Genomic DNA, 24,397 nt, shown 5'->3' with positions numbered 1-24,397 from the left:
AAGTAAGTGCCTGCAGGAATGCTGGTGACTCAATTATTGGGGGCCACCAGTCACATACTGAAAGAGGAGCTTTTAGAAAGCTGAGATGTTGGTAGATGTGACAGTAGCTGTCCTTCTCTTATTGAAATTGTGTGATGTGGCATAGAAAGAGGAGCTCTTAAGGTGAAATGGGGTACTGTTACTCTTGGAAGGCTAAGTAGGTATCTTAAACTAGGGCTCAGGTCCAGCTTGGTCTGGTTGGAGCAGCAGACTTTTAAGTTGATGATGATCTTTTTCTACGTTAGACCAGGAGAGATGGCCAGGCCTAGGTCATGTTGCAGGGCCTTTGCTGCTGGTGCCTAGGCCACATTAGTAGATAATAAGAACTTAATCATATCTAACTTTATTCTCCAGCCCCACTTCATTTTTAGCAACGATTTTGGATCTCATTGAAAAGAATCTCAATGTAGAGGAAATGTTAGCTGAAAGAGAACGAGACGGCAAGTAGCTAGCCAAAAGCAGGTTGGGTGCAAGAAGAGTGCCTATCAGCCTCAGATCTGAGGCTATAAGAGCTAGAGCCAATTCAGCTCCTTACTTGCTTGGAGACCTCTCAACTCAGTCCCTGATCCCAAAGGACCTATAGAGGCTGGAATGGCAGTAGGACCAAGCTGTCTTCCCTGAGGTTTAGTTGAAAACACATTGCTCAAGAGTGTCCTCAAGAGCCAATTATGGCCCTGTGTTAATGGGCCCCAGAGGGAGTGCCATGTGGCAATGGGTGCAGAGAGAGCAGCCTTTTGAATGCAAGGATTTTCAACATACTTGAGGGAGTTCCAGAGTGCTTGGTGAGGGGCTCAGTAATTGACAGTTCATCTTAAGACGCTAGTAAACAGTCTCTCCTTACCCCTAGCTAAAAAGGAGGAGGTGGGGAGCCTCTTAGAGCTCCCACTGACAGACAAGCTGAGCTTTACTCCTCAGCACAGTTATGTAGTAGCCAGTCAGCTGCTTGCCTAGAGAAATGGTTTTTACCAATTCTAGCTAAATGGTACTGGACAGTTGCCATCAGTAATGCTGCACTGCTCTGAGGCCACCGTTTAAAAGGGCAGTGGGATTGCCCTAGGGCATTCCATCCATTGGTGAGGCGGCACAACGGGGCCTCTGTATGTGTTTGACTAAATTACATTTCTGTTTTGCCAGAAAAGAGACTGGACTGAAAGAGTCAGACTGCTTCTTTTGCTCCTGGTGTGATGTTGCTGCAGTTAATCTGTTATGATTTCTACCTTTTATAAACAGAATTAGAAAAATAAACTGTCTTGTTAGTACTAGAAGCCACTTGGAAAGTAATGGATGTACCTATCATACTAAGGGTATAAATAGGCTTGCATAGGGTTCTGTGGGACTGCGGGTCCATATAGAGGTTTTAGACCTGTAGAGATGGAGGCTCATATTTGTGAATGCAGGCAGCTGGAGAAATACATTGGGGATGAACTGGCATAGGTAAAGTATGGGGGCGAGTGGGAAGAATAAGCTCATAATCCCAACTCCTGTTCATAAGAGGTCAGCTGTAGAAGTAAGGGATCATGTCCCTCAGGCTTTTCCCTGTATCAAAGGAAAACCATTTGAGGATGTCAACCACGTTATCTGGCTTCTCTGGACTACTGCATGAGAAAGGAAATCATGAATTCTCCATCATATCAGTGTTATGAATACATTCAATTGTACTTCCCTCCGCCAGAGCAGTGGACCAGCTCTGCTGGTGGGGAGGCCTCATGAAATGTGGCCCTTGCTTGTTCCTCCCAGAGAGCCAGAGGACACTTCTTAACAGGGAAACCTGACTTACTGGTGGAAAGGGAGGCCACCTGATTTCCAGTCTGAAAGACCTCGCAAAGTTGCCACATTACCCAAGACTTTCTGCCAGATGCTTTTGGGAACGGGAAGAAGGACATTGTGGACCCACTGAGATTCATCTCCTTACTGTCTCAAGCAAGGTGTTGGTTTATCCAGGTTTGGGGGTTGGAGTAGATCATGTTGCCAGTGGAGAACCTCTTTGCTGAAGATGATTCCAGGCCTTTTCTGAGCTGTTTCCTTCTGTCCACTCAAAATTGCCCCGTTCCAGAAGGCCAAACAGAGCGAAAAGTGAGGACCACTGGGATGTGGCAAGACACGGGAGGGAAGCAAAGCAGTGTTTTTGGTGATCTTTACCATATGACCTACTCCTGCTCATCCCAGCATGCCAATGGCACATGGTTTATAAATTGTTCTTGCTTTCCCCACAGGCCAAGACGACTGGAATGGAACCAGGCCGTCGCTGAAGGCCCCTCCAGCTAGGCCAGTGAAGGGAGCCTACAGAGAGCACCCATATGGACGTTATTAAAAACAAACATGAGGGGAAAATAACAGTTATGAGCAAAGTTGTTACTGATTTCTTGTATCTCCCAGGATTCCTGTTGCTTTACCCACAACAGACAAGTAATTGTCTAAGTGTTTTTCTTCGTGGTCCCCTTCTTCTCCCCACCTTACTCCATTCTTAACTCTGCATTCTGGCTTCTGTATGTAGTATTTTAAAATGAGTTAAAATAGATTTAGGAATATCGAATTAATTTTTTAAGTGTGTAGATGCTTTTTTCTTTGTTGTTTAAATATAAACAGAAATGTACCTTTTATAATAAAAAAAAAGAAGTTGAGTAAAAAAAAAACCACAAACCTGTTAGTTTCAAAAGTGACATTGCTTGCTTAAAGGTTCTGAAGTTTAAGGCTTGTTAACTTTCTCTTAGTTTTGATTTGAGGCATCCCGTAAAGTTGTAGTTGCAGAATCCCAAACTAGGCTACATTTCAAAATTCAGGGCTGTTTAAGATTTAAAATCACAAACGTTAACGGCAGTAGGTGCCACCATGTAAAAGTAAGCTCAGACGTCTCTAAAAATGTTTCCTTTAAAAGCACATGGCGGTTGAATCTTAAGGTTAAATTTTAATATGAAAGATCCTCATGAATTAAATAGTTGATGCAATTTTTAACGTTAATTGATTTAAAACAACAGCAACAAAATTAGGTTTGTAAAACTGACTTTTTCATTATGTGGGTTTTGAAATCTAGCCCCAGACATACAGTGTTGAGAGATACTTAGCCGGGAGTAGGTTTTGAAGAGGTTGATTCTGGGAGAGGGGCTGGCCACCTGGATTGAATTTATGCAGAGCTTTTTAGCCTTGAAAAATCTTTCAGTAATAGTACTAATACTTAAAATTTCAGTATTTAAAAAAGACAAAAGTGTTTTGTCCATCTGAGGTCTGCACTCCATGAAAAGCTCACTTGGACACTGGAGCCAAAAGCTGATGATTTTTTTAAATTGACAGTTGTCAATATTGAACTGTTCCCAAGGTAGTTAGTCAAGTATGTCTCAACACTAGCATGATATAAAAAGGGACACTGCAGCTGAATGAAAAAGGAATCAAAATCCACTTTGTACATAAGTTAAAGTCCTAATTGGATTTGTACCGTCCTCCCATTTTGTTCTTGGAAGATTAAATGCTACATGTGTAAGTCTGCCTAAATAGGTAGCTTAAACTTATGTCAAAATGTCTGCAGCAGTTTGTCAATAAAGTTTAGTCCTTTTTTAATCAAAGTAAATGTGATGAATTGTCATTTTTTTGGGTGGACAATAAAATAGTTTTCTCTTTCAAATAAACTTAAATTAACTCTAAAGTTAATGGGCTTGTTAAAAGTTGGAGACATTCTTAAAAGTGGTGGGGGGGATTTTATTTTAAGTTTACCAAAAAAAAAGTTTATCGAGTTGTTAAGTTTTAGTTTAAAAATAACCAAAGCTTTTTCACCCCCTGGAAGTTGTTGACAGCAGTTTTATCCCATCCTATCCGCAAGCTCTAATTTCTGGAGAGAGAAACCCAACTGAGCCAAAACTTGGATTGGTTTCCACACATAGGCCTCAGCGTTTAAAGTGCCAGCCACCCTCGTCTGCACCTTTTATAGAGCCCCTAGGTGGCCCTAAGCAAGCACCAAATAATCTCCGTGAGCTTGAAAAGGGATAGCACCTGCCTTTAGATAATGACAATTCAGCAAACCCTGGATACCCTTCAGGGTTTCCCTTCCAATCCCAGAAATGCCGTTAACAAATCAGATGGGCTGGGGCAGGATCTGGCATGATAGGCTGGCTCTAAACTCCCTCCTGAGAGACCAAGAGAGGAAACGATGGAATTGGTTGGCCCTGTTTCCACTCCTCTGTTAATTCTCAGGGTTCTTATGCCTTCCCTAAGGGAGCCACCTAAACTGCTCGGGGGTGAAAAATCCTCTTGTATGAAGTGCCAAGCTGCCTGCAGCAGTGCATGATGGACATTTTTTTTCTTTTTAAAACACACCAACAAAAAAATGTATTTGTAGATTGTGATAAAGTGTAAATAACTGAATTTTCAACCATGGTTTGAAGTCAGCTTTCAGGGCATTATGTCTTGTTTTGATGAAAAGAGATCACTCTATACCCCCCTTTTTAAAGGAAAATTATCGCAAGAGAATCAGGATGTGTAAAGCTAACATGCATCGCAAAAAACCAAAGGTAACCTAAATGTCTGATTTTAATAGCACATATTTCTCTTTTACATAAACTGTGACAGCAACTTGCATAAACAATTCTTTAGCTGTTAATTTTAATGTTAAAACTTTGCAAAACTTGTTTAATAAAAATAGCTGTAAAAAGAAAAACCATATGCTGCCGCATAAATTAGCCATAACTCTTAATAATCCTGCCCATCACAAGTGAACTGTAATGTAACCTGGGCACAAAGTCTGACATCTTAAATGACACATTGTAAAATTTCAATGACTGTAGATTAGACCTGCTGCTCCCCAAAGTCAAGCTTTCTGCTCAGCTATTTAAAAATGTACAAGGATGAGCCCCTATAGGTCCCCATATTGATATTCACAATGAAATGTTACTTAAAATTTCTTTAAAGTTGCATGTTTCTCTCCTGTAATGTGTAAACTGCATGCAGGATCTCTATCTTTTATTTTGTATGTCTTTAAAACTTCCTCTTCAAAAGGCTCATCTCTTACTTCTCCGTTTTCAGGTGGTTGAAAACTCCTGAGGCATTTGCTGGAGTAGAATGGGTAGTGAAGACCCATTTCAGGTATGTTAAGGTGGCTTTCTGTTAAGGATGTGGGACTTTTTTTTTTTTTTTTTTAAAGATTTTATTTATTCATGAGAGACACACAGAGAGGCAGAGACCTAGGCAAAGGGAGAGGCAGGCTCCCAGCTGGAAGCCTGATGCAAGACTCGATCCTAGGACCCCAGGATCACAATCTGAGCCAAAGGTAGATGCTCAACCACTGAGCCACCCAGGTGCCCCAAGGATATGGGACTTTTATCCTAACTATAGTTTCACCAGGTGGTGGCCTGGGAGGTGATCAGTAGGCAAATCTTTCTCACATGTCATTTGTACCATATTTACAACGCCATATTTATATGTTGGTTTATAGTCCATATTGAATTTACTTGTGATGACGGTAGTGTCAATATATCTATCAAATCCCGCCCTATCCTGTCAGTAACCTAATGGGACAGTGTTTCATTTGGAGTTCATTGGTTGTAAGCAACAAAGTGACTGGCTAGTATAAATGAGAATTTATTAGAAGGATGTTAGGGGCTCACAGATTTAGTGTGAAGCCCAGAAAATCTGGCATTGGAACAGGATTGGCTGCAGAGAACTGAGACAGCAGTGATAGACCACAGGAATGTTCTTGAAGCCAGGAGTAACTGTTTAGGTGCTATTGCTAGAATGAGTGAACTCTAGCCCTGTTTGCTTTCTTTTTCCCTTGAGGTTCAAGTTCTAGGGCGAGAATGTCAGACTGTATTAGCTTGAATCACATGTTCATACTTTACCAGGATGTGGTAAGAAAAAACTAATTCCTCAAGAGGAAGTCAGGGTGTTATTAGGAAAAAGGAATGGATACTGAGCAGGCAAACAGCAATTGTCCAGTATTATTTGTGTATTACGGAAGTGACTGAGACTTAGGTTAAGTGACTCCCCGGGGTCACATAATTAGTACGGTTATTAATCAAGCCCAAGTTTGTTGCTAGATCTTTATTCTCTATATTATACTACTTTTTTTTTTTTTAATTTTACTTATTTATTCATGAGAGACACACATAGAGAGAGAGGCAGAGACACAGGCAGAGGGAAAAGCAGGCTCCATGCAGGGAGCCTGACATGGGACTTGATCCCGGGTCTCCAGGATCAGGCCCTGGGCTTAAGGCGGTGCTAAACCGCTAAGCCACCCAGGTGTCCCTGTATTATACTACTTTTAATCTAAGAAAGAGGTATTTTTCACCCTGTGGATACCCTCGGAAAGGGTAATGTGGCATAGGAGGAAAGGCATTAAACCTGACAAACAGTATTGAATCAACAAGCTGTCTTTGTTTAGTGACCTAAAACAAATTATTTATTTCCACATCTAGCAGGGAAGATGGTGATAATGTATACTTTATAGTGATTGACAAACTGAGTTTTACTGTATATAAGGCCTGTCAATTCAGTGTCCTATACATAGCAAATATTCATGTTCTTTCTCTAAGAAAGCTTAGCCCCCTGATTTGGATTGGGCGGGGGCTCTGACAACTGAGAAAGCCATCCTGCTGATTGAAACCATCCAAAAAGCAGCTGCATGATTTTTCCCTCTGCCCCTGAGTGAGTTGTTAGGCTTAGGAGAGTACCAAAGGGACAGGTCAAAAGCACGTACAGCCTTTGACGTGAAATACGCCTTTTTGGAAATCCAGTCTTCCCACCCTGCCTCTCAGGAGCCTCTGAGTTCAGGAGACTTTAAAGAGGACTGTGTGTATTGAGCATGATTCTGGGCACCAGGGAGGTCCTAAGTTTGATACTGATTACATGAATGGCAAGGCAATTTTTAGGGAAAAGTCTCTGAATGCAGAGAATTAGTTCTAACTCTTCCTAGAGTGATCTTTACAGCAGAATTTGGGGGATGCTTCTTTCTTCATTTGGCCTATAATTTACATCCGGAAAAACAGGTTTAATTGTTGGCAGACCCAGGTTTGCCAGTGGTCTGCCTTTTCTGAGCATGGAATTTAGTTAGTTGGTCTCAGTGTTTTCTGTAGCTTTCTGTTACTACCTGTAAATTTTTATTATAGCCCTGTAAGCTTTCAAGCCAGGCAAGATTGGGGACCTATCCTGACTCTGCCTCATTATAGCCTTTGTCTTTGTTTTAACAAAACCAAACCCTTAATTCCTCTCTGGGCTTCATTTCTTTATCATCAAATGAAGTTGATAATAGTAGCTAACATCACTGTGATAATATCCTAAGCAGTTAATAAAGATGATCTCGTTTAGTCTTCTCTACCTTTCACTCTTAATTGATATAAAATTTGTGTAAATTAAAATTTACCATTTTAACCTTTTTAAAGTATACAATTTGGTAGCTTTTAGAATATTCACAGTGCTGTGCAACCATTGTCACAAATTCCAGAAAATTCCCATTACCCCAAAAGGAAATCCCATACCTGTTACCAGTCTCAATTCCCCTCTCCCAAGCCCCTGGCAACCACTAACCTACTTCGGTTTCTATGGACTTGCCTATTCTGGACATTTCACATAAATGGAACTATATAACATGTGCCTTTTGTGAGGCATCTTTCACTTCACATAAAGTTCTCAAGGATCATCCCTGTTGTAACATGTATCAGTACTTCATACCAGTGATAGGAAGCATATTACTTCCAAAGCAACCCATTTTATTTAAGACAGCTTCAAGTATTACAAGTTATCCCTCATTTTGCATGAATCACTCCAGTAACTTATACTGGTTCTACCTTGGACCCCTGAAGGAAGATCCTGTCAAGCATTTGAAGTTCATTTTCATTCATGTTTCTTTTCCAGCTCCACAAGTTTTTTTTGATAGATTTTATTTTCCAGAAAAACTAGAAATTTGGATTTTACATACTGGCAGTTGTTTGCTCAGATTAGTATTAGTCCCTGTAAAACCTATGCTGTAAGCCAAACATTTGCCCATAGGCAGCCTACCAGCTTGCAGCCTCTGGTCAGCTTCTATTAATACAAATTAAAAGACACATTAGGATTATTGAGATGCAATCATATCCATACAATTCATCCATTTTAACACAATTCAGTGGTTTTTAATAAATACAAAATTGTATAGTCATCACCACCATCGATTTGAGAATGCGTTTATCACCCCCAGAAAAGAATTCCCACGCCCCCCCCCCCTTTTTTTAATTCCTATGCCCTTTAGCTGTCTCCCCTGCCAGCCCACTTACTTCTCCAGCCCTGAGCAGCCATTCATCTACTTTCTACCTCTTGACTTGCCTGTTCTGGACATTGGGTACAAATGGAATCCTACAATATAGGATCTTTTTTTACTGACTTCTGTCACTTAACATCATGTCTTCAAGCTCCATCCATGTTGTAACATGTATCAGCAACTCATTCCTTTCCTTGTTAAGTAATGTTTCATTGTGTGCATTTTGCAGCTTTATCCATTCACCCATTGACAGATCTCTGGGTTGTTTATGCTTTTTGCTATGATGAAAAATACTGTTATGAGCACTCATGTACAAGTTTTTGTGTGGTCATAATGTTTCCAGTTTCTTGAACATGCATCAAGGAGAGGAACTGCTGGTTCTGACTGGCAGCTCAATGCTTAACTGTTGGAAGGACTGTCAGACTCTTATGCAGAGGCTGCACATTTCCACCAATGTATGAAATTTCTAATTTCTCCATATCCCTACCAGCACTTGTTATGTTCTGCTTTGTTTACTGTAGCCATCCTACTGGGTGTGAAGTGGTGTCTCACGGTGGTTTCCATTTGCACTTCCCTAATAACTGATGTTGTTGAGCTTCTTTTCATGTGCTGATCCACTATTTGTGTATCTTCTGTGGAGAAATGTTTATTTAAATCTCGTGTCAGTTTTTAACTAAATTATTTGTCTTTTTATTATTAAATTGTAAGTTTTTTATGTGATCTGCTGCTAGACCCTTGTCAGATAGGTGACTTGCAAGTGTTTTACCCCCACTTCGTAGGTTATCTTTTTATTTTCTTTAAAACACAGAAGTTCCATTTTGATGAAGTTCAGTTTATTTTCTTTTGTTGCTTGTACTTTGGCTGCCTAGATAAGAAACCATGGTCTGATTCAAGGTCCTGAAGATTTAACCCTGTGTCCATCTAAGAGTTTTAGTAATTCTTACATTTAGGTCTGTGACTCATTTTATATTAACTTTTGCAAATGGTGTGAGATCGGAGTTTCATATTCATTCTTTTGAATGCGGATATCTAGTTGTCCTAGCAATATTTATTTAAAAGACCGTTTGGGGGGAGGAGGTGCCTGGATGGCTCAGCTAGTTGAGCATCTAACTGGATTTCAGCTTGGATCATGATCCTCGGAGCCATGGGATTGAGCCCTAAGTCAGGCTCTGAGCTTGGCAGGGAATCTCCTTGAGTTTCTCTCCCTCTCCTCCCCCTCATGCACACACACTCAGATGCACGCTTTTTTTTGTTTTTGTTTTTTCCTCTCTCTCTAATCTTTTTTTTTTTAAAGCATTAAAATGACTGTTTTTTCCCCATTGAAGAATGATCTTGGCACCCTTGCCCATATTGGCACATCAATTGGCCACAGAGGTAGAGATCTACTACCTTTTTTTTTTTTTTAATTTTTTTAAATTTATTTATGATAGGCACACAGTGAGAGAGAGAGAGGCAGAGACACAGGCAGAGGGAGAAGCAGGCTCCATGCACCGGGAGCCCGATGTGGGACTCGATCCTGGGTCTCCAGGATCGCGCCCTGGGCCAAAGGCAGGCGCCAAACCGCTGCGCCACCCAGGGATCCCCATCTACTACCTTTTGAAGTAGGTATTACTTAAAGGTGATTAATATAATCTTTGGCATGTAGTAGCTACTCAATAATAAGGACTAGCTGACTGGGTTATTTTGGCACCACTAAAGGCTAGTGGTAAGCGATGGGGCTAGAATTTGATCCCACATGTGGGTATCTCTGAATCACATCTTTACCCTGTGCTTATACTGCAGGCTCTCAAGTGGAAATGAGGCTAGCCATTCTAGCTGCCATGCCAGCCACATGTAGTTCTTCAAAGGCTTTCGAGGCTGCGCCCCACATGCCATTTCCCCTGCCATCAACATCCTTTGCTCTCTCCATCTTCCTCCAGGGTGCTCCTGGCAATGACTGTCACTGCAGAGGGAACACTCTCACCCCCTCTTACCTAGGAATATGGCAGCTATTCAAGAAGCCTTGGTGTTTGTCCCTCTTGCTTTCTCTCCTATCACTTCCCACTCCCTGCCCCAAGCTACGAATGAGGGTAAGGATGCATCAGAAGCTGCTAGGGCTCTCTGGCCACTAAGAATGAAACAGATTCAGACCGTGTTTTGTTTCAGGAACAGCAGCCTGAGAGTTGGGACCGAAAAACTTTCTTGCCTGCACATATGCAGAGTTCTGTACCATGTGAATAGGGGGATAGAGGTGGTGTGGTAGTGGAAATGTTTTGCTCAGGTTTTTGAAACTTAAGTACTCCCTGCCTAGTCTCAAACCCTGAAGCTCTGCCCCTCAAGGCTTTGTCCAAAGATCATATCAGAATTAGAATCCATAAAGCAAAATATGGGTTCCCTCTTCTTGATGTCTTTTTGTGTTTTGTGTGAGCCTAAACAAGCTGCTGTTTCCTGGCAGTGTCACTGTTAAGTAGTCATTTAAATTTTCCCTCCGTCTATTCCCATTCATTGATTTTGTGACCCCACTTTGTGAAAGAAGGAAGAAGTGACAGAGAAAGTAGGCAGCTCTGCCTGGCTGAGGGAGGAGAGAACTGAATTTGCATGCCTACTGTGTGTCCCTATTTTTGTAAAGGAGGCAGCTGATAGGAGAGGTGAAGTAATTTGCCAACAGTTGTAGAGCAAGTTGTGGCATGTGCCTGTCAACATTTTTTAAACCGAATTCTCTAAGATTCAGTAAGATAACACCATATTTTCACTGATACTGAGACCATTAAGATGTATCAAGTACTGCAAAGAAAGAAAAAATACTGCCAATTAAACCAACATAGTAATTTGTTGTCGTTATCAAGTGTAGGATGCATCCTGATTTCAGGGATGTTAAAATCAGAAAAATATATATTTTAACTACTATTGCATTTTGTCCATTCTTTTTTTTTTTTTTTTTTTTTTAAGATTTTATTTATTTGACAGAGAGTGTGCGCAAGCAGGGGAAAGGGCAGAGGGGGGAGGAGAAGCAGGCTCCCCACTGAGTAGGGAGCCCATCATGAGGCTCGATCACAGCATCCTGGGATCATGGCCTGAGCCTAAGGGAGACACTTAACTGACTGAGCCACCCAGGTGCCTACATGTTGTCAATTCTAACATTGTTTCTTTACTATGTGCCATGCCTTCTCTTCTCCACCTGTAAAGGAGCTATTGTCTTGTTTTTTTTGTGTGTTTTTTGTTTTCTTTTTTGGGGTTTTTTTAAGGATCCTATTTATTTATTCATGAGAGACACAGAGAGAGAGAGAGTGAGAGGCAGAGACACGGGCAGAGGGAGAAGCAGGCTCCCTGCAAGGAGCCTGATGTGGGACTCAGTCCTGGGGCCCGGGATCACACCCAGAGCCAAAGGCAGATGCTCAACTTCTGAGCCACCCAGGCATCTCATATTGTCTTGTTTTTACAGAATGATGAAACTAAGGCCCAGAAAATTACTTACCCAAGGTCATGTAGCTGCTAAGTAGCAGAGTTGGGATTTAAGCATAGGCAGTCTGATTTCAGAGTCTGTGATCAATCTCAACTACTAGATTATGCTGGAATTTAGAAGCAGTTTTGTCAGCCTGAACCATCTCTGGGAGCCTAGGCAGCCATTCTCTATCCTTGAAGGAGGCTTCTTCTGCAGGAATATTATTGCCAGTGCAATAAACATTTGCTGATGCCACTTAGGTCTTTATTCTGGCTGTTCCAGGTCATGGGTCTCCATCAGTGCACAGTGTCTACCTATCAGAAACTCAGTCTAATGGGAGAGAGTAAGTCTTTAATAGTTGCAGTAGTGTGTGGCTGTGCTCTGTTGCTGAACTGATTACCAAGGAGCCTGGGGGAGCTGTCAGAGAAGGCTTAGGAAGCACCAGGCAGGCAGATTAACACAGCACCTTATTAATGGTTTTAAACAGACTAACATCAATTCTGCTGCCTCCAGAGTTAATTTTTCTAGCTTCAGAGCTATCCTCCCCAAGACTCAGTTTCATCATCTGTAAAATGGGGGATTATCATTTATTTCACCACATTGTTGTGAAGATTGCATGAATTCATAATAAACATTCATTGTGACTTATAGTAAGCACCCAGTAAATGTTAGCTATAAATAGAGGCTGGAAGAGAAGTGAGCGCTCATTTTGAAAAGGTAAATGCTAGGCAAAGTATTCAGACTTGATTCTGAAGTTTAGGGAGCTATTTGAAGGCCTTGAGCACGAGAGTGACTTGACCACACCCATGTTTGCCATTGTGCTGGCAACATAGGGAAGGAGGGAAGAGGCAGAAGAGCAGAGCCTCCTGTGCAGTAGCACCTATCCTTGTGGGAGAGTGAAGGGGATATTCTCCCCTCACCTTTCCTGCCTTTTGCTGTCCTCTTGCTCCATGGCCTTTTGGTTTTTACCTTTTTCAGAAAGAATAATCCTCTCTTGTCAGAGATTTGGGCTACTTGAGGGTCGGACGTTAGGCCTTCGCCATGTTAAGGGAGGCTTCCCACATCCTGTGCTTTTAACCCACCTGTGAGTTGGAGACCAGAACCTGCGGTCTCCTCTGATACAAACTTTGTTTTTAAGGAATTGTGAAAGAAGGCTTTGCTTCCTCTGAATGCATGAAGTCTCTGCCTCCATTTTAAGCTCTTAATTCTGTGCTAATTCCGTTGGAATTACCATATGAAGATGCAGTGACCCATTTAATTTTCACAGACAACCCTGTGAAGTGGGGATAATCCTGGGATCCCCTGGGAAATTGACAAATCTGGGTTAGGATGACCACAGGGCCCAAGAGCTGGAGTTTAAACCCAGGTCTCTGCTCTCACTTGACTGCCTCCTGGTCTCTATACCTATAGTGGGCACCAGAAGATCAGCTTACACGGCAAATAGTTCCCAGCTTTGGTGTACAGGATAGGTACCCCTTGCTGCGTTTCCAGATTCCTGAAATTAAGAGAATTGGATTGTTCTAAGCCTTCTCTTTCTCTCTCCAGAATTTTCTTTCCTTTTTTTTTTTTTTTTTCCTCTCCAGAATTTTCATGTACCTCTTGCTCTCTGGATTAATAGTCGTTACATGTTTAAAGCTAGCAGGCATCTGATGAATATTTAATAACCTGAGCAGACAGGCTGGATACAGCTGTCTAAGACAGCAGCTGTTGGGGGGAAGGGGAGGAAGTACACTGCCCCACCTAACTACTTGTTCTTTCCTTCCCTGAGCTAGCCCTTGTAGGCCCCTTAGGAACAAAGGCATATGGTGGGCACTGTACCTGAGTCGTGTTCTGGCCTGATTGCTCCCTGGGCTTCCAGAGAAGGCTGCCTTTATGGAACAGACCAAACCGTTTTGGAGGGTAGTGAGCAGATAAGTTCACTGATCTCTAAAGTCAATTTTCTGGGATCTCTGGGTGGCGCAGCGGTTTAGCGCCTGCCTTTGGCCCAGGGCACGATCCTGGAAACCCGGGATCGAATCCCACATCGGGCTCCCGGTGCATGGAGCCTGCTTCTCCCTCTGCCTGTGTCTCTGCCTCTCTCTCTCTGTATGACTATCATAAATAAATAAAAGTTTAAAAAAATAAAAATAAAAATAAAGTCAATTTTCTGAGGTGTCTGGGTGGCTCAGTCGATTAGGCATCCAAGTCTTGGTTTTGGCTCAGGTCATAATCTTGGGGTCATGAGATTGAGCCCCACGTTGGGCTCCTCGCTCAAAGGGGAGTCTGCTTGAAATGGTCTCCCTCTACCCCCCCACCCCTCAAATAAATAAAATATTTTATATATTTATTTATATATATTTTTTATATATTTATATATGAAAATTAAATCAATTTTCTAGCCCCTAGGCTGAAATTTTTATTTTTTTTTGAAAATTTTTTACTCTAACCTGTTTTAGCACTGCAGCTAATGACATGTTCTTATCCAATTCTGCCAACTGTAGCTCTCTATTCTAAGAGGAGGGAGACTTCTATCTGGAAGGGACTCCAATTTCCTAACCATGCTACTGGTGTTTAGCTTCTTGACATTCCTTGACTACAAACGCAGCAGCCTCTTGGCAGTGGCTCTACTGCTGTGATGAGTATCTTTGGCTACTGTTTTGGGCAGGAGATGGACAAGTAGAAGTTCTCAGATAGGTACACAAGCTATACCAGTGCTTCTCCCTTGCCGAGACCTAGGAAGCTTGTCACTTCAGGAGGCCTTGTCGGTTCCAGGGCAAACTTGGGGAGGATATGGGGACTCCTGAAAAAAGATAACTCATTTGAGAGGTTTCCAGGCAGAATATGAAGCACAGCAGGCTGTCAGCCCAGATCTGTCACCGTGGAACACATTTGCCAGGCATTAGGAGACTACTCCTGTTCTTAAAACTGCATTAAGGTGCCTGAATTAGCCATTCCCTTACAATCTCTGAAGCCTACCTATTCCACCTCAGTCTCTTCTTCCCAGACACTGTGGTGTGAGAACTTGAGATAGAAGAGTTTGGATTTAGATAGAGCTAATTCCTCCCATGGGCTTTTGGCTCCTCCAGCCTTCATGCTTCCCATTCATGGCTCAGCTTTAGGTATAGAACAGGCGCCTCTCATTTCTCAGGAGGCTTTCTGCAGTTAAGAGTTCAGAAACAATCTCTATCTGCCTTTGAGAAAGAAATGCCTTATGCTCTGATAGGATTCATCATAAGATTGTCTCCAGGGATCAATATAAATGGCCCTTTCTTTTTTTTTTTTTTTTTTTTTTTTTTTTAGATTTTATTTATTCATGAGAAAGACAGAGACATAGGCAGAGGGAAAAGCAGGCTCCCCATGGGGAGCCCAATGCGGGACTCAATCCCAGGACCCCAGGATCATGACCTGAGCCAAAGGCAGATGTTCAACCACTGGGCCACCCAGGTATCCCAGATTTATTTATTTTTAGAGAGTGTGTGTGAGTGGGGGCAGGGGCAGAGGGAGAGAGAATCCCCAAGCAGTGTCCCCAGTGGAGCCAATTCGGGGCTTGATCCCATGATCCTGAGATCATGACCTTAGACAAAATCAAGAGTCAGCCACTCAACCAAAGCCACCCAGATGCCCCAATATTATTAAACACATTGGCTAATATATACTGGAACCTCTACTATGTGCTGGACCCTGGAGATTGGTGAATAAACAGTAAAATTAGTCCCTGACTTCATGGAGCTTATATATGAAGAGACAGACACTAAACAGATATTAGTCTCATAAATGACATACATCATTTCAGTTGTGATAAGTGCTGGAAAGAACAGGGTGCTATGAGGACAGACAACAGGCAACCTAGCTCAGGGGTTCTCTTTGAGGAAATGATGTTTAAGCTAACATCTAAAGGAAGAGGTGGCTAGGCAGAGAGTTTGTAAGATGATAAGGACACAAAGCACATTCTAGGTAGAGGGCAGAACCAAGGCAGGTTTGGGGTGAGATAGGAACCTGGACTTTCCTCTGAGGTCAACACTGAAGACTACTGAATGAGACGTCAGAAACAGCATGATTAAATTTTTTTTTAATTTTTTATTTTATTTTACTTATTTATGATAGGCACACAGTGAGAGAGAGAGAGAGAGAGGCAGAGACATAGGCAGAGGGAGAAGCAGGCTCCATGCACCGGGAGCCCAACGTGGGATTTGATCCCGGGTCTCCAGGATCGCGCCCTGGGCCAAAGGCAGACGCCAAACCGCTGTGCCACCCAGGGATCCCCAGCATGATTAAATTTAAATTTCACTTGCTCCTGAGTGGAGAATGGATTATGGATAATGAGGACCTATTAGGAAACTTTGTGTTAATCTAGACAAGAAATGAGAAAGGCCTATAGTAAGTAGGGTGATAGCAGTGAAAATATAGAGAAGTGAGTGGATCCAAAGACTTTTCAGAGCTACAATAAACATAATTTGGCACCGGATTAGCTGTGAGAGAAGAGGGCATGATTAAGGAGGGCTCCCACGTTACTGGCTGGAACACCCAGCAGAATGGGGGTGCCATTTTTTAAAAGAATGAGAGCACTGCTACAGGCTTAGGCATTAGAGCAGGGCCCTGCCCTGTGCCCCAGGCTTGAGATGTGTGTCTCCTACAGATAACCCTGAGTATCTGGGGCTGAGATGAATCCCTCAAAAAGCCAAAAGAGACGGCCCCCTGCACCTAGGATTGAGGTGCTAATAATAGCTGTAAGAAGATGCTGTTTCCTCATTCTCTTTTCCTCCAAAGGTTTTAAAACTCTTTGTTAATCTCTATCTTTTTCACATCTCTGAGAGAGCAGAAATGATTTTCCCCTTCATACATCTGGAGGCCCCAAAGCTTGTATAGCTAAAGGCCCAGAGTGGCCAAGTTGATTCTGCCTTGGATCACTCAGCCCGGCATTGCCAAGGATGGGAGGTGTATAAAGTAAGACTCCATTTTCATTGCCTGACCATCAGCAAAAAGCTCTTAGGCTATGGACTTCTATTGCCTATCCATCTGTGCACCTAGAAACCTGTACCGAATGAAGTAACTAGAGCTGTGCTGTGGGATGGGGAGATTGCAAGGGGGGGGGACACCCTGGCCAAATGGGAGGCTAAGAAGCCCCCTGATAGGGTAATTTCATGTCTCTTCATTCTCTACCTGTGTCTTTGCAGTGATCAGAGGACTCCGGAAACCAGGAGAGCTGCCTGCTGTGTGTCAAGGCTGGCCTGAGGGCATCTGCCGAGCACAGAGAAACCCAGGCCACAAGAGCAACAGTCTTTTCCCACTCCACCTCTTGAGCTGTCTGATTTGCCCACAGAACACCAGCCAGGATTCCCCTAACAGAGTCTCTGAGTCCGGAATGGAGTCCTCAGGGCTGCATGGGGCTGTGATGCTAACAGTTACACCTGCTCAGGACTTGAAAGAGTTGAAGGGGACTGATGGTATCCCAGGCACAGCCTCCCAGATCTGAATAAACTGCCACCTCCCACTGTGTCACTCCCATTTTGCCTGCTTCCCCTTAGCCTCCCCTAGAACTGGCTGGAATACACACCAGCATCACCTATTTCCCACCCTCCCACACTTGTGTTGTGGATGCCAGCCTGGAGGCCCTTGGGCACCTCCAGAGGGCTCTCGGGACAAGACCGCTTGTCACCTCTATTACAGGCGGAGGAAAGCCAAGTGAGGAGGTTTATTTACTTTGAGCAAGTTATTTAACTTCTGAGCCTGTTTTTCTCTTCACAGTTGATTACTTACTTTGCTCAAAGACTACTTTTGCAGGGTAGGGCTTTTCCTATTCACCTCTGTACTATATCCCTTCCCCAACAAATAAAAGATTTGGTCACATGAAGAATGGTCCCACTCTGGTAGCTTCTGTCAGCTTTGGGAAAGACCCAAAGGCCCCTTGTCTAGCTAGTCCTCCTCCTCCAGCTATGTTGAGCTAGCTCTTGGTCCCAACACTTTGTTTTGAAGGACTGGAAAGTCTGTCCTCAGACAGACTTCTAGTTTCCTGCAGCCTGTGGTCTAGGCTGATTTCACATTGAGCTACCTGAGAGGTTAGGGATCTCTAATATTATACTCTTCCTTTAATAAAAATAACTCTTCTGGCCATTTATCCTAACAAAAGAACTGGGAGGACTAAGCCTGAGAAGAAAGACTGTCTGCATCTTCACTGTGCCTGGGGCATTCTGATGAGCTTGGATTCACTCTTAGCAAGATAAGGATGTTGAAATCAGTTGATTTACTTTGGGCAAGTTATTAAACATCTGACCCCATTTTTATTCTCATTTCTGATTATTACTATAAAGAATTACAAATATTTTGAGTGCTTATTAGTATAAACTAGGCACTGCATCAAGTGTTTATGTGCACAATTTTACTTAATCCTCCAATCCATTATACTCATTTTACAGATGAGAAAACAGAAGCTCAAGGAGAATAAACTTGTATGAGGCTAAAAAAAGAAGCTATCATATAGACTTCATAGTCCCTGCTTTTCACCCATTCATACCTTTCACCACAAGTACTTTGAAATACTAAAGCATTTGTGTTTGTGTGAGAGGTTTGTTTATGGTTCAAACCTGGTCCTGGTTTACCCAAGAAAGAGAAGGTTCCTGGGGTGTCAGACTTTCAGTGCCCAGACCAGGCAAGTCCCAGGCAAACTGAGATGAGTTTGTCAAATGTTTGCATGGAGACTCTTGTTTCGGAGCTGGCCACTAAGGTTGCATTTTCCCTGGCTTCTTGGTCCCTTAGGCCTCACCTTGTGGCTAGAGATCCTTTATATATCTAGCATTTGAAGACTTGCTTCAGTTCAGCAGGCAGGGGAGGAGTTTGGGGCAGGGAGTTAGGGATTTGGATGGCATCTGAATGATAAATGGAGGCACAAAGCCTGGGTCACTATCTGAAAGCCCAGTGCTAGTTTCATAAGCAGCCACACCCTCAACCCCCAGATGCGGGATATCTACTTGGGAGCCACGGAATTACAGTAAAGCTCACAGAGCTAAAGCCAAAGCCTACATTCAAATCCTAGCTCATCAGTTGCTGTGTATTTTTCTGGGCCTGTTTACTCCTAAAAGTAGGATAATAATCCCTGTCCACTGAGCAGGATCTGAGAAACAAATGAAATGGGTGTCAAACACCTCTAACACAAGATCTACATAGAATACTTCTCAACACAAATCTTCCTCCTTTTTTCCCGGCTTGTGTTTCTTAACCCAAGTCCTGTCACCTGTCACGTCTGTCACTAACAGCCTCCTCCCTCCTCCCTGTTCCCACTTGCAGCCCTAGGGATCTTTGAGAGCCCTGATCTAGTGGCTTTGGCTGGCCCACCCACCCAGCTGCCCTGCATGTCAGTCACCTCCCCTGCAAGCAGAGAAGGGATGACATCAACCCTCCTCCCTCCCCCATCTGAAGCCTCTGAACTGTTTTGAGCCATAAATATTTTAGCTGGGCCTTTCTCTGGCTGTTGCCAGGGTGATGGGCTCTCAGGGGACTGGGGTGGGAGTGTGGAGGCAGGGCTGGCAGCCCAGGACCTAGCAGCAGAGCTGGCTCTGGAGGGGCCATGATGAAGTCTGGCCAAGAGCCAGTGCTTGCTGCAGCAGTTCTGAAGGCTGTTGCTCTGTCTGCCCGCCTTCCCTTTCCTGGGCCCCTCAGAGTTGTTCCTACTGCTTCCAGGCCCAGCTCTGCCCTTGAGTGCTGTATGATCGTGGGTAAATTGCTAAGTGTCTTTGGGGCTTCATTTTAACACCTGTATCAGAAAAGTCCCTGCCTAACTCAGTACCGGGAAGTAGAGAAGACAAAGCAAAGGAGGTTTTATAAAAATCCTATCAAATACTAGGTTAGTTGTGATTGGAGAAGTTAGGCCCCATAACCCTTTCTGATAGACCTAATCAGAGTCCTAGGGCAGCATGGATGCCACTTTAAAGACTGATCGTCAGGTAGGGTGCTGCCTCTCCTCTCTCCTTCCTCAGGCTGCAGCCCCAGCTCCTTTTCTAAGGTTCCCAGGTCTTGCTGGACTACCTGGTCTGGCACAGGGTGTTCTAGGAAGGAGTTGGGCCCAGTGACTTATGAGAAGAGTTGATGAAAGCCTTTTTTGTTTGAGATACAGAAACTCAGAACCCCCCAGATTAGATCTGGCCTCCATCCTCTACCCCTTGTCCTAGAGATCTTATGTTTGGCCAGCTAAGTTTGTGGCAGCATGCCTCACCCCTCCTTGGGACGAGTCTACTAAAGAAAAGAGAGAGGAGGCACCTGGGTCCATGTCCCACTCACACCATTAAGAAGCTCTGGATTGGGTCCAGGATTCCATATCCTCTGCCCAACCAGGCCCACCACAATTTTCCTGTTGAGCCCAGAGCTCTGATTCCTTTGTATCAAGCTCCCTCTGGTGGTTGCCATATGCATTGCAGGAAAATAAGTGGAACTAAATTGCAGGCCATCCAGAGAGGTGAGATGGTTTGCTTTTATACCAAGGAGACAAGAATCCTTGTCCACAACTCCTAACGACAATCTTTTTTTTTTTCTTTTCTTTTTTTTGAGAGAGAGAGTGAGCGAGTGTATGGGATGTGGGATGAGAGAGAGAGTTCCGGGGATCCCTGGGTGGCTCAGCGGTTTAGCACCTGCCGGCCCAGGGAGTGATCTTGGAGTTCGAAGATCAAGTCCCACATCAGGCTCCCTGCATGGAGCCTGCTTCTCCCTCTGCCTCTCTCTCTGTGTCTCTCATGAATAAATAAAATCTTTAAAAAAGAGAGAGAGTGAGTTCCAAGCAGGCAATACGCCCAGCACAGAGCCCAACTCGGAGCTCCATCTCATGACCCTGAGATCATGATCTGGACCGAAATCAAGAGTCAGACGCTTAACTGACTGAACCACCCAGGTGCCCCTCATTCCATTTCTTATCTAGGACATCTCTCCCACCTGTTTGCTTCTGTCATTAATCATCACAATGACAATGATCCTAATTATACCAGTGAAACAGGCTTAGAAAAGTATAGTCAAATCCAAATTCTTCACTGTATGTAGCATTCAGGAACTTAACCTATTTTTCCAAGCCCATCTTCAATTACTCTCAAGCTGAAATGGACTTGCTCTCCTGCAACATACCTTGCCTCTGGGCCTTTGCTCATGCTGTCCTCTGTATCTTCGCTGCCCACCCTACTCCTGACCAAGTACATTACCTACCAAAATCCTATTTGTTTTTGAACACCTAAGCAAGAAATACAGTATTTTCTAAAGCTTGCATTTATTATCTTTGTAATCAAATACTATAAGAAATGGAAAGACAAACATCTGGATGAGTACAAATGGGTGGGGGCCCTGAGATATGGAAAATTCAGACAGGGAGACTAAGATATACATGGAAGTAAGAACGGCTTAGGAAAGTAGAAGAACACGAAGACATGGATTCTCTTGGAGCTTGTGATAAAAATCAGGTGTAAGTACTCTTGCTGGCAGAAGAAAAAGCAAATCCCTGGGGAGCTGCGACAGCGCTATGGATGACATTTCTTCAAAGTCTTCAGTCTTAAATTCACATTAGTTTTTGTACTTCATAATAGATCTATTATAATCATAGTAACTAATACTTACATAGCACTTATACTGTGTACCAGGACTATTCTAAGTACTTTACAGACTGATTTTCACCATAATCTCATAAGATAGGTACTAATACTACCTTCACTTTACACTGAGGAAACTGAGGCACAGAGAGGTTAAGGAACTCCCTAAGATCATGAGGCTTGTAAGTGCTGAAGCCAGGATTTTATTCTAAGACTAGCACAGAGAAGGCATCCTGAATAACTACACTTTAATATTGCCTCATGTTTTCGTGAATAAAACTGATACTCCAGGGTCTCCTGAGTGGTTCAGTAGGTTAAGTGTCTGTCTTCAGCCCGGTCATGATCCCAGAGTTCCAAGTCGGGCTCCCTGCTCAGCAGTGAGTCTGCTTCTCCCTCTGCCCATTCACCCAGCTTGTGCTCTCTCTCACTCTTTCTCTCTCTCTCTCTCTCTCTCTCTCTCTCTCTCTCTCTCAGATAAATAAAACTTAAAAAAAAAAAAAGAAAGAAAGAAAAAGAAAACTGACACTCCAGAAAGCAGTCCTGTGTTTTATCCTGTGGTTTCAGCACCCTCACAGGGTGCCACTAGAGGTCTACATAATCCAGGTAGAAAACTGCCAATCTAGAGGACAGAATTGCCAGCTATGGCCCCAGAATAACATGACCAAGGAAGAGATCCCAACTCTTGACACCTAATGACATAGGGCTGGCCTAGAGCCAGTGGCATTTCCTTAAAAATTCAGACTCTTGAAAAAGCCAATAGAGAGTAAGTTAATAAGGAAATAAAGATGCAAAGAAAGGAAGCAAGGGCTTTAAGGTCACAGAACAGCTGAGACATGTAACCACAGATCTGAAAAACAAGAACCTAACCAACATCCTGCCACCTTATGATTCTTTTCCCCAGGGATCCTGTAGGAGGCAGATGTAGAAGACTAAGACCCTAGATATTTCTGCTGGATACTGGAATAGAAGTGTACATTGTTCTGGATTATGTCAGTTGCAGTTGTCAGACACAAAACACAAACTGACTTTTTGTAATAAAAAAGGCCAGGAATGCCTGGGTGGTTCAGTAAGTTTAGGGTCCCACTCTTGATTTCGGCTCACAGTCTCAGGGTCTTGGGATCAAGCACGGCATCGGCTCTGCACTCAGCTGTGAATCTGCTTAAGATTCTCTCTCTCAGGGCAGCCCAGGTGGCTTAGCGGTTTAGCACCTGCCTTCGGCCCAGGATGTGATCTTGGAGACCCGGAATCGAGTCCCACATCGGGCTCCCTGCATGGAGCCTGCTTCTGTCTCTGCCTCTCTCTCTCTCTCTCTCTCTCTCTCTCTCTCATGAATAAATAAATAAAATCTTTAAAAAAAAGATTCTCTCTCTCTCCCTCTGCCCCACCCCTCTCCTGCTAAAATAGGTAAATAAATCTTAAAAAAACAAACAAAAAAAACCAAAAAACCTCCATAAAGGGTTCAGGTGTGGCTGGATCCAGGGGTTCAAATGATGCTATCAAGACAGTGTCTACCAATTTTTTACTTTTCTATATTTCTTTTATTATCTAAGTTCTATCCCCCTAAAAAGTGGCAACATAGCCACCACAAGCTCCAAGTTTATATCCTGCTTGCTTAACCATCCCAGAGGGGAGGAAATTATTTCCTAATTGTTCCAGCAAAGGTCCTAGGATTGCATTGCATCTCATTTGGCCTGACTGATATCACTACCCCACCCCCCGTACTCCCCACCCCTAACCAGTCATTGTAGCGTGGAGTGGCAGGGTTGGAATGCTTTGATTCGCCAGGCCAGGGTTATCTGCCCACACTGCAACTGCAGAGTAAGGCAGCCCCACCAGACCACATGGACTCAGAGAGAGGAACGAAGGGTAGCTCCCCAAGGGAAAATCAAAGTGTTCTAACCAGAAGGAGGAATGGATGTTGGGCAGACAAAATCAACAGTCAGCCTGTTCAAGATGGGCAAGAGCCACAGATAATGGGTTACGTGCATAGCTGTCCATTTGAGTGGCCTTAAGCTCTTACATGGGGTCACTGGGTTGTATGAATGCCCTCAAATCAATTAAGCAAACATTTCCTGAGTATTTGCCATGTACAAGGTCCAGCACCCTTCTACATAATGGTTGGACAGCAAGACATGCCGTTGTCACCAGCACCACTAAGACAATTACCAGACCCAAGCTACTGCTTCCTCCCATAGGAGCATAACAGGCAAACTCTTATTCCTCTCTCAGAAACCAGCTCTGATGTCATCTTTCATGAAGGCTTCTCTTGATCACCTCCCTGTCAGAGTTAGTCACCTTCCATCCACCTCTGGACTTGGTACATACTGGTATTGTTATCACACTGTGCCATAATTTATTGATTCTCTTGTCTCTCCCAAGATGAGTGGCACCCTGGTATCCATAGTGCCTGCACTATGATGACACTAAAATTTTTTTGTTGAACTGAGTTAAAACAAGTTCCCAGGAATAGCCCAGCTTCAGTCCTTTATGGACTATTCCTGAAACCATTTGGCATTCCTTCCCGTTCCCTTTCCTTTTAAGAGCCAGTTTGCCACTACCTGAATTTAACTCAACTAATACATATTTGAATGCCTATCATATGCCAGGTAGTGTTGGGCTTTGGCCATTCAGAAGTTAACAGGATATATTTCAAATTTAGTACTCTAAAGAGGTCAGAACCAGCTCTTCTACCAGAATTTTCTTTTAAGATTTTTATTTATTTATTCATGAGAGACACATACAGAGAGAGGCAGAGATACAGGCAGAGGGAGAGGCAGGCTCCTCGCAGGAAGCCCAAAGTGGAACTCGATCCCAGTACTCCAGGATCACGCCCTGAGTCGAAGGCAGATGCACTTAACCGCTGAGCCACCCAGGTGTCCCTTCCAGAATTTCTTTAGCTGGAAAAAGGAATCTTAGCCCTGGTCTCTTCTCTACTTTGTGAGCTGGTCATTCTCCCTCTCTGTACATCTTTTCTCTCAGAAGAGAAGGCCTGACATGGTGTAAAATCTATAATTTAATAGGTGTATACATGTTAAACACGTTTCCATTTGCCAAGGCTAAAAACCTTGGAGTGATACTTGATCTTCTCTTTCTTCCTTACACCTATCCAATCTGTCCACAAATCCTATTGACTTTTACCCTCAAATCCAGAATCTAACACATCTCCCTCACTCAATCTGTTACAAT

General features: G+C 43.3%; 1 protein-coding gene across 4 annotated transcripts in view; it reads left to right on the top strand.

Moving 5' to 3' along the window:
- KHDRBS1 (KH RNA binding domain containing, signal transduction associated 1) overlaps positions 1 to 17,508 on the top strand; it is a 39,478-nt gene extending 21,970 nt beyond the window's left edge. The window contains exons 9-12 of one of the 4 annotated variants that reach the window (XR_012031579.1): positions 2,253 to 2,445; positions 5,050 to 5,109; positions 14,955 to 15,098; positions 16,829 to 17,508. Coding sequence is in view for 1 of the 4 variants with exons in the window: in XM_072827331.1 (XP_072683432.1) it covers positions 2,253 to 2,350 (98 nt within the window). In the remaining 3 variants the exon portion in view is untranslated. Of the gene's footprint in view, positions 1 to 2,252; positions 3,602 to 5,049; positions 5,110 to 9,684; positions 9,856 to 14,954; positions 15,099 to 16,828 lie in introns of those variants that run through there. The other 3 variants (XR_012031580.1, XR_012031578.1, XM_072827331.1) reach the window with 3 other exon arrangements.
- The last annotated feature ends 6,889 nt before the right edge of the window (positions 17,509 to 24,397 follow it).

Source organism: Canis lupus, chromosome 5, assembly GCF_048164855.1.
Source record: "Canis lupus baileyi chromosome 5, mCanLup2.hap1, whole genome shotgun sequence".
NCBI classification, from domain to species: Eukaryota; Metazoa; Chordata; class Mammalia; order Carnivora; family Canidae; genus Canis; species Canis lupus.
Note: the sequence above shows the minus strand (reverse complement) of the source record. Positions and strands in the feature narration are given on the sequence as shown.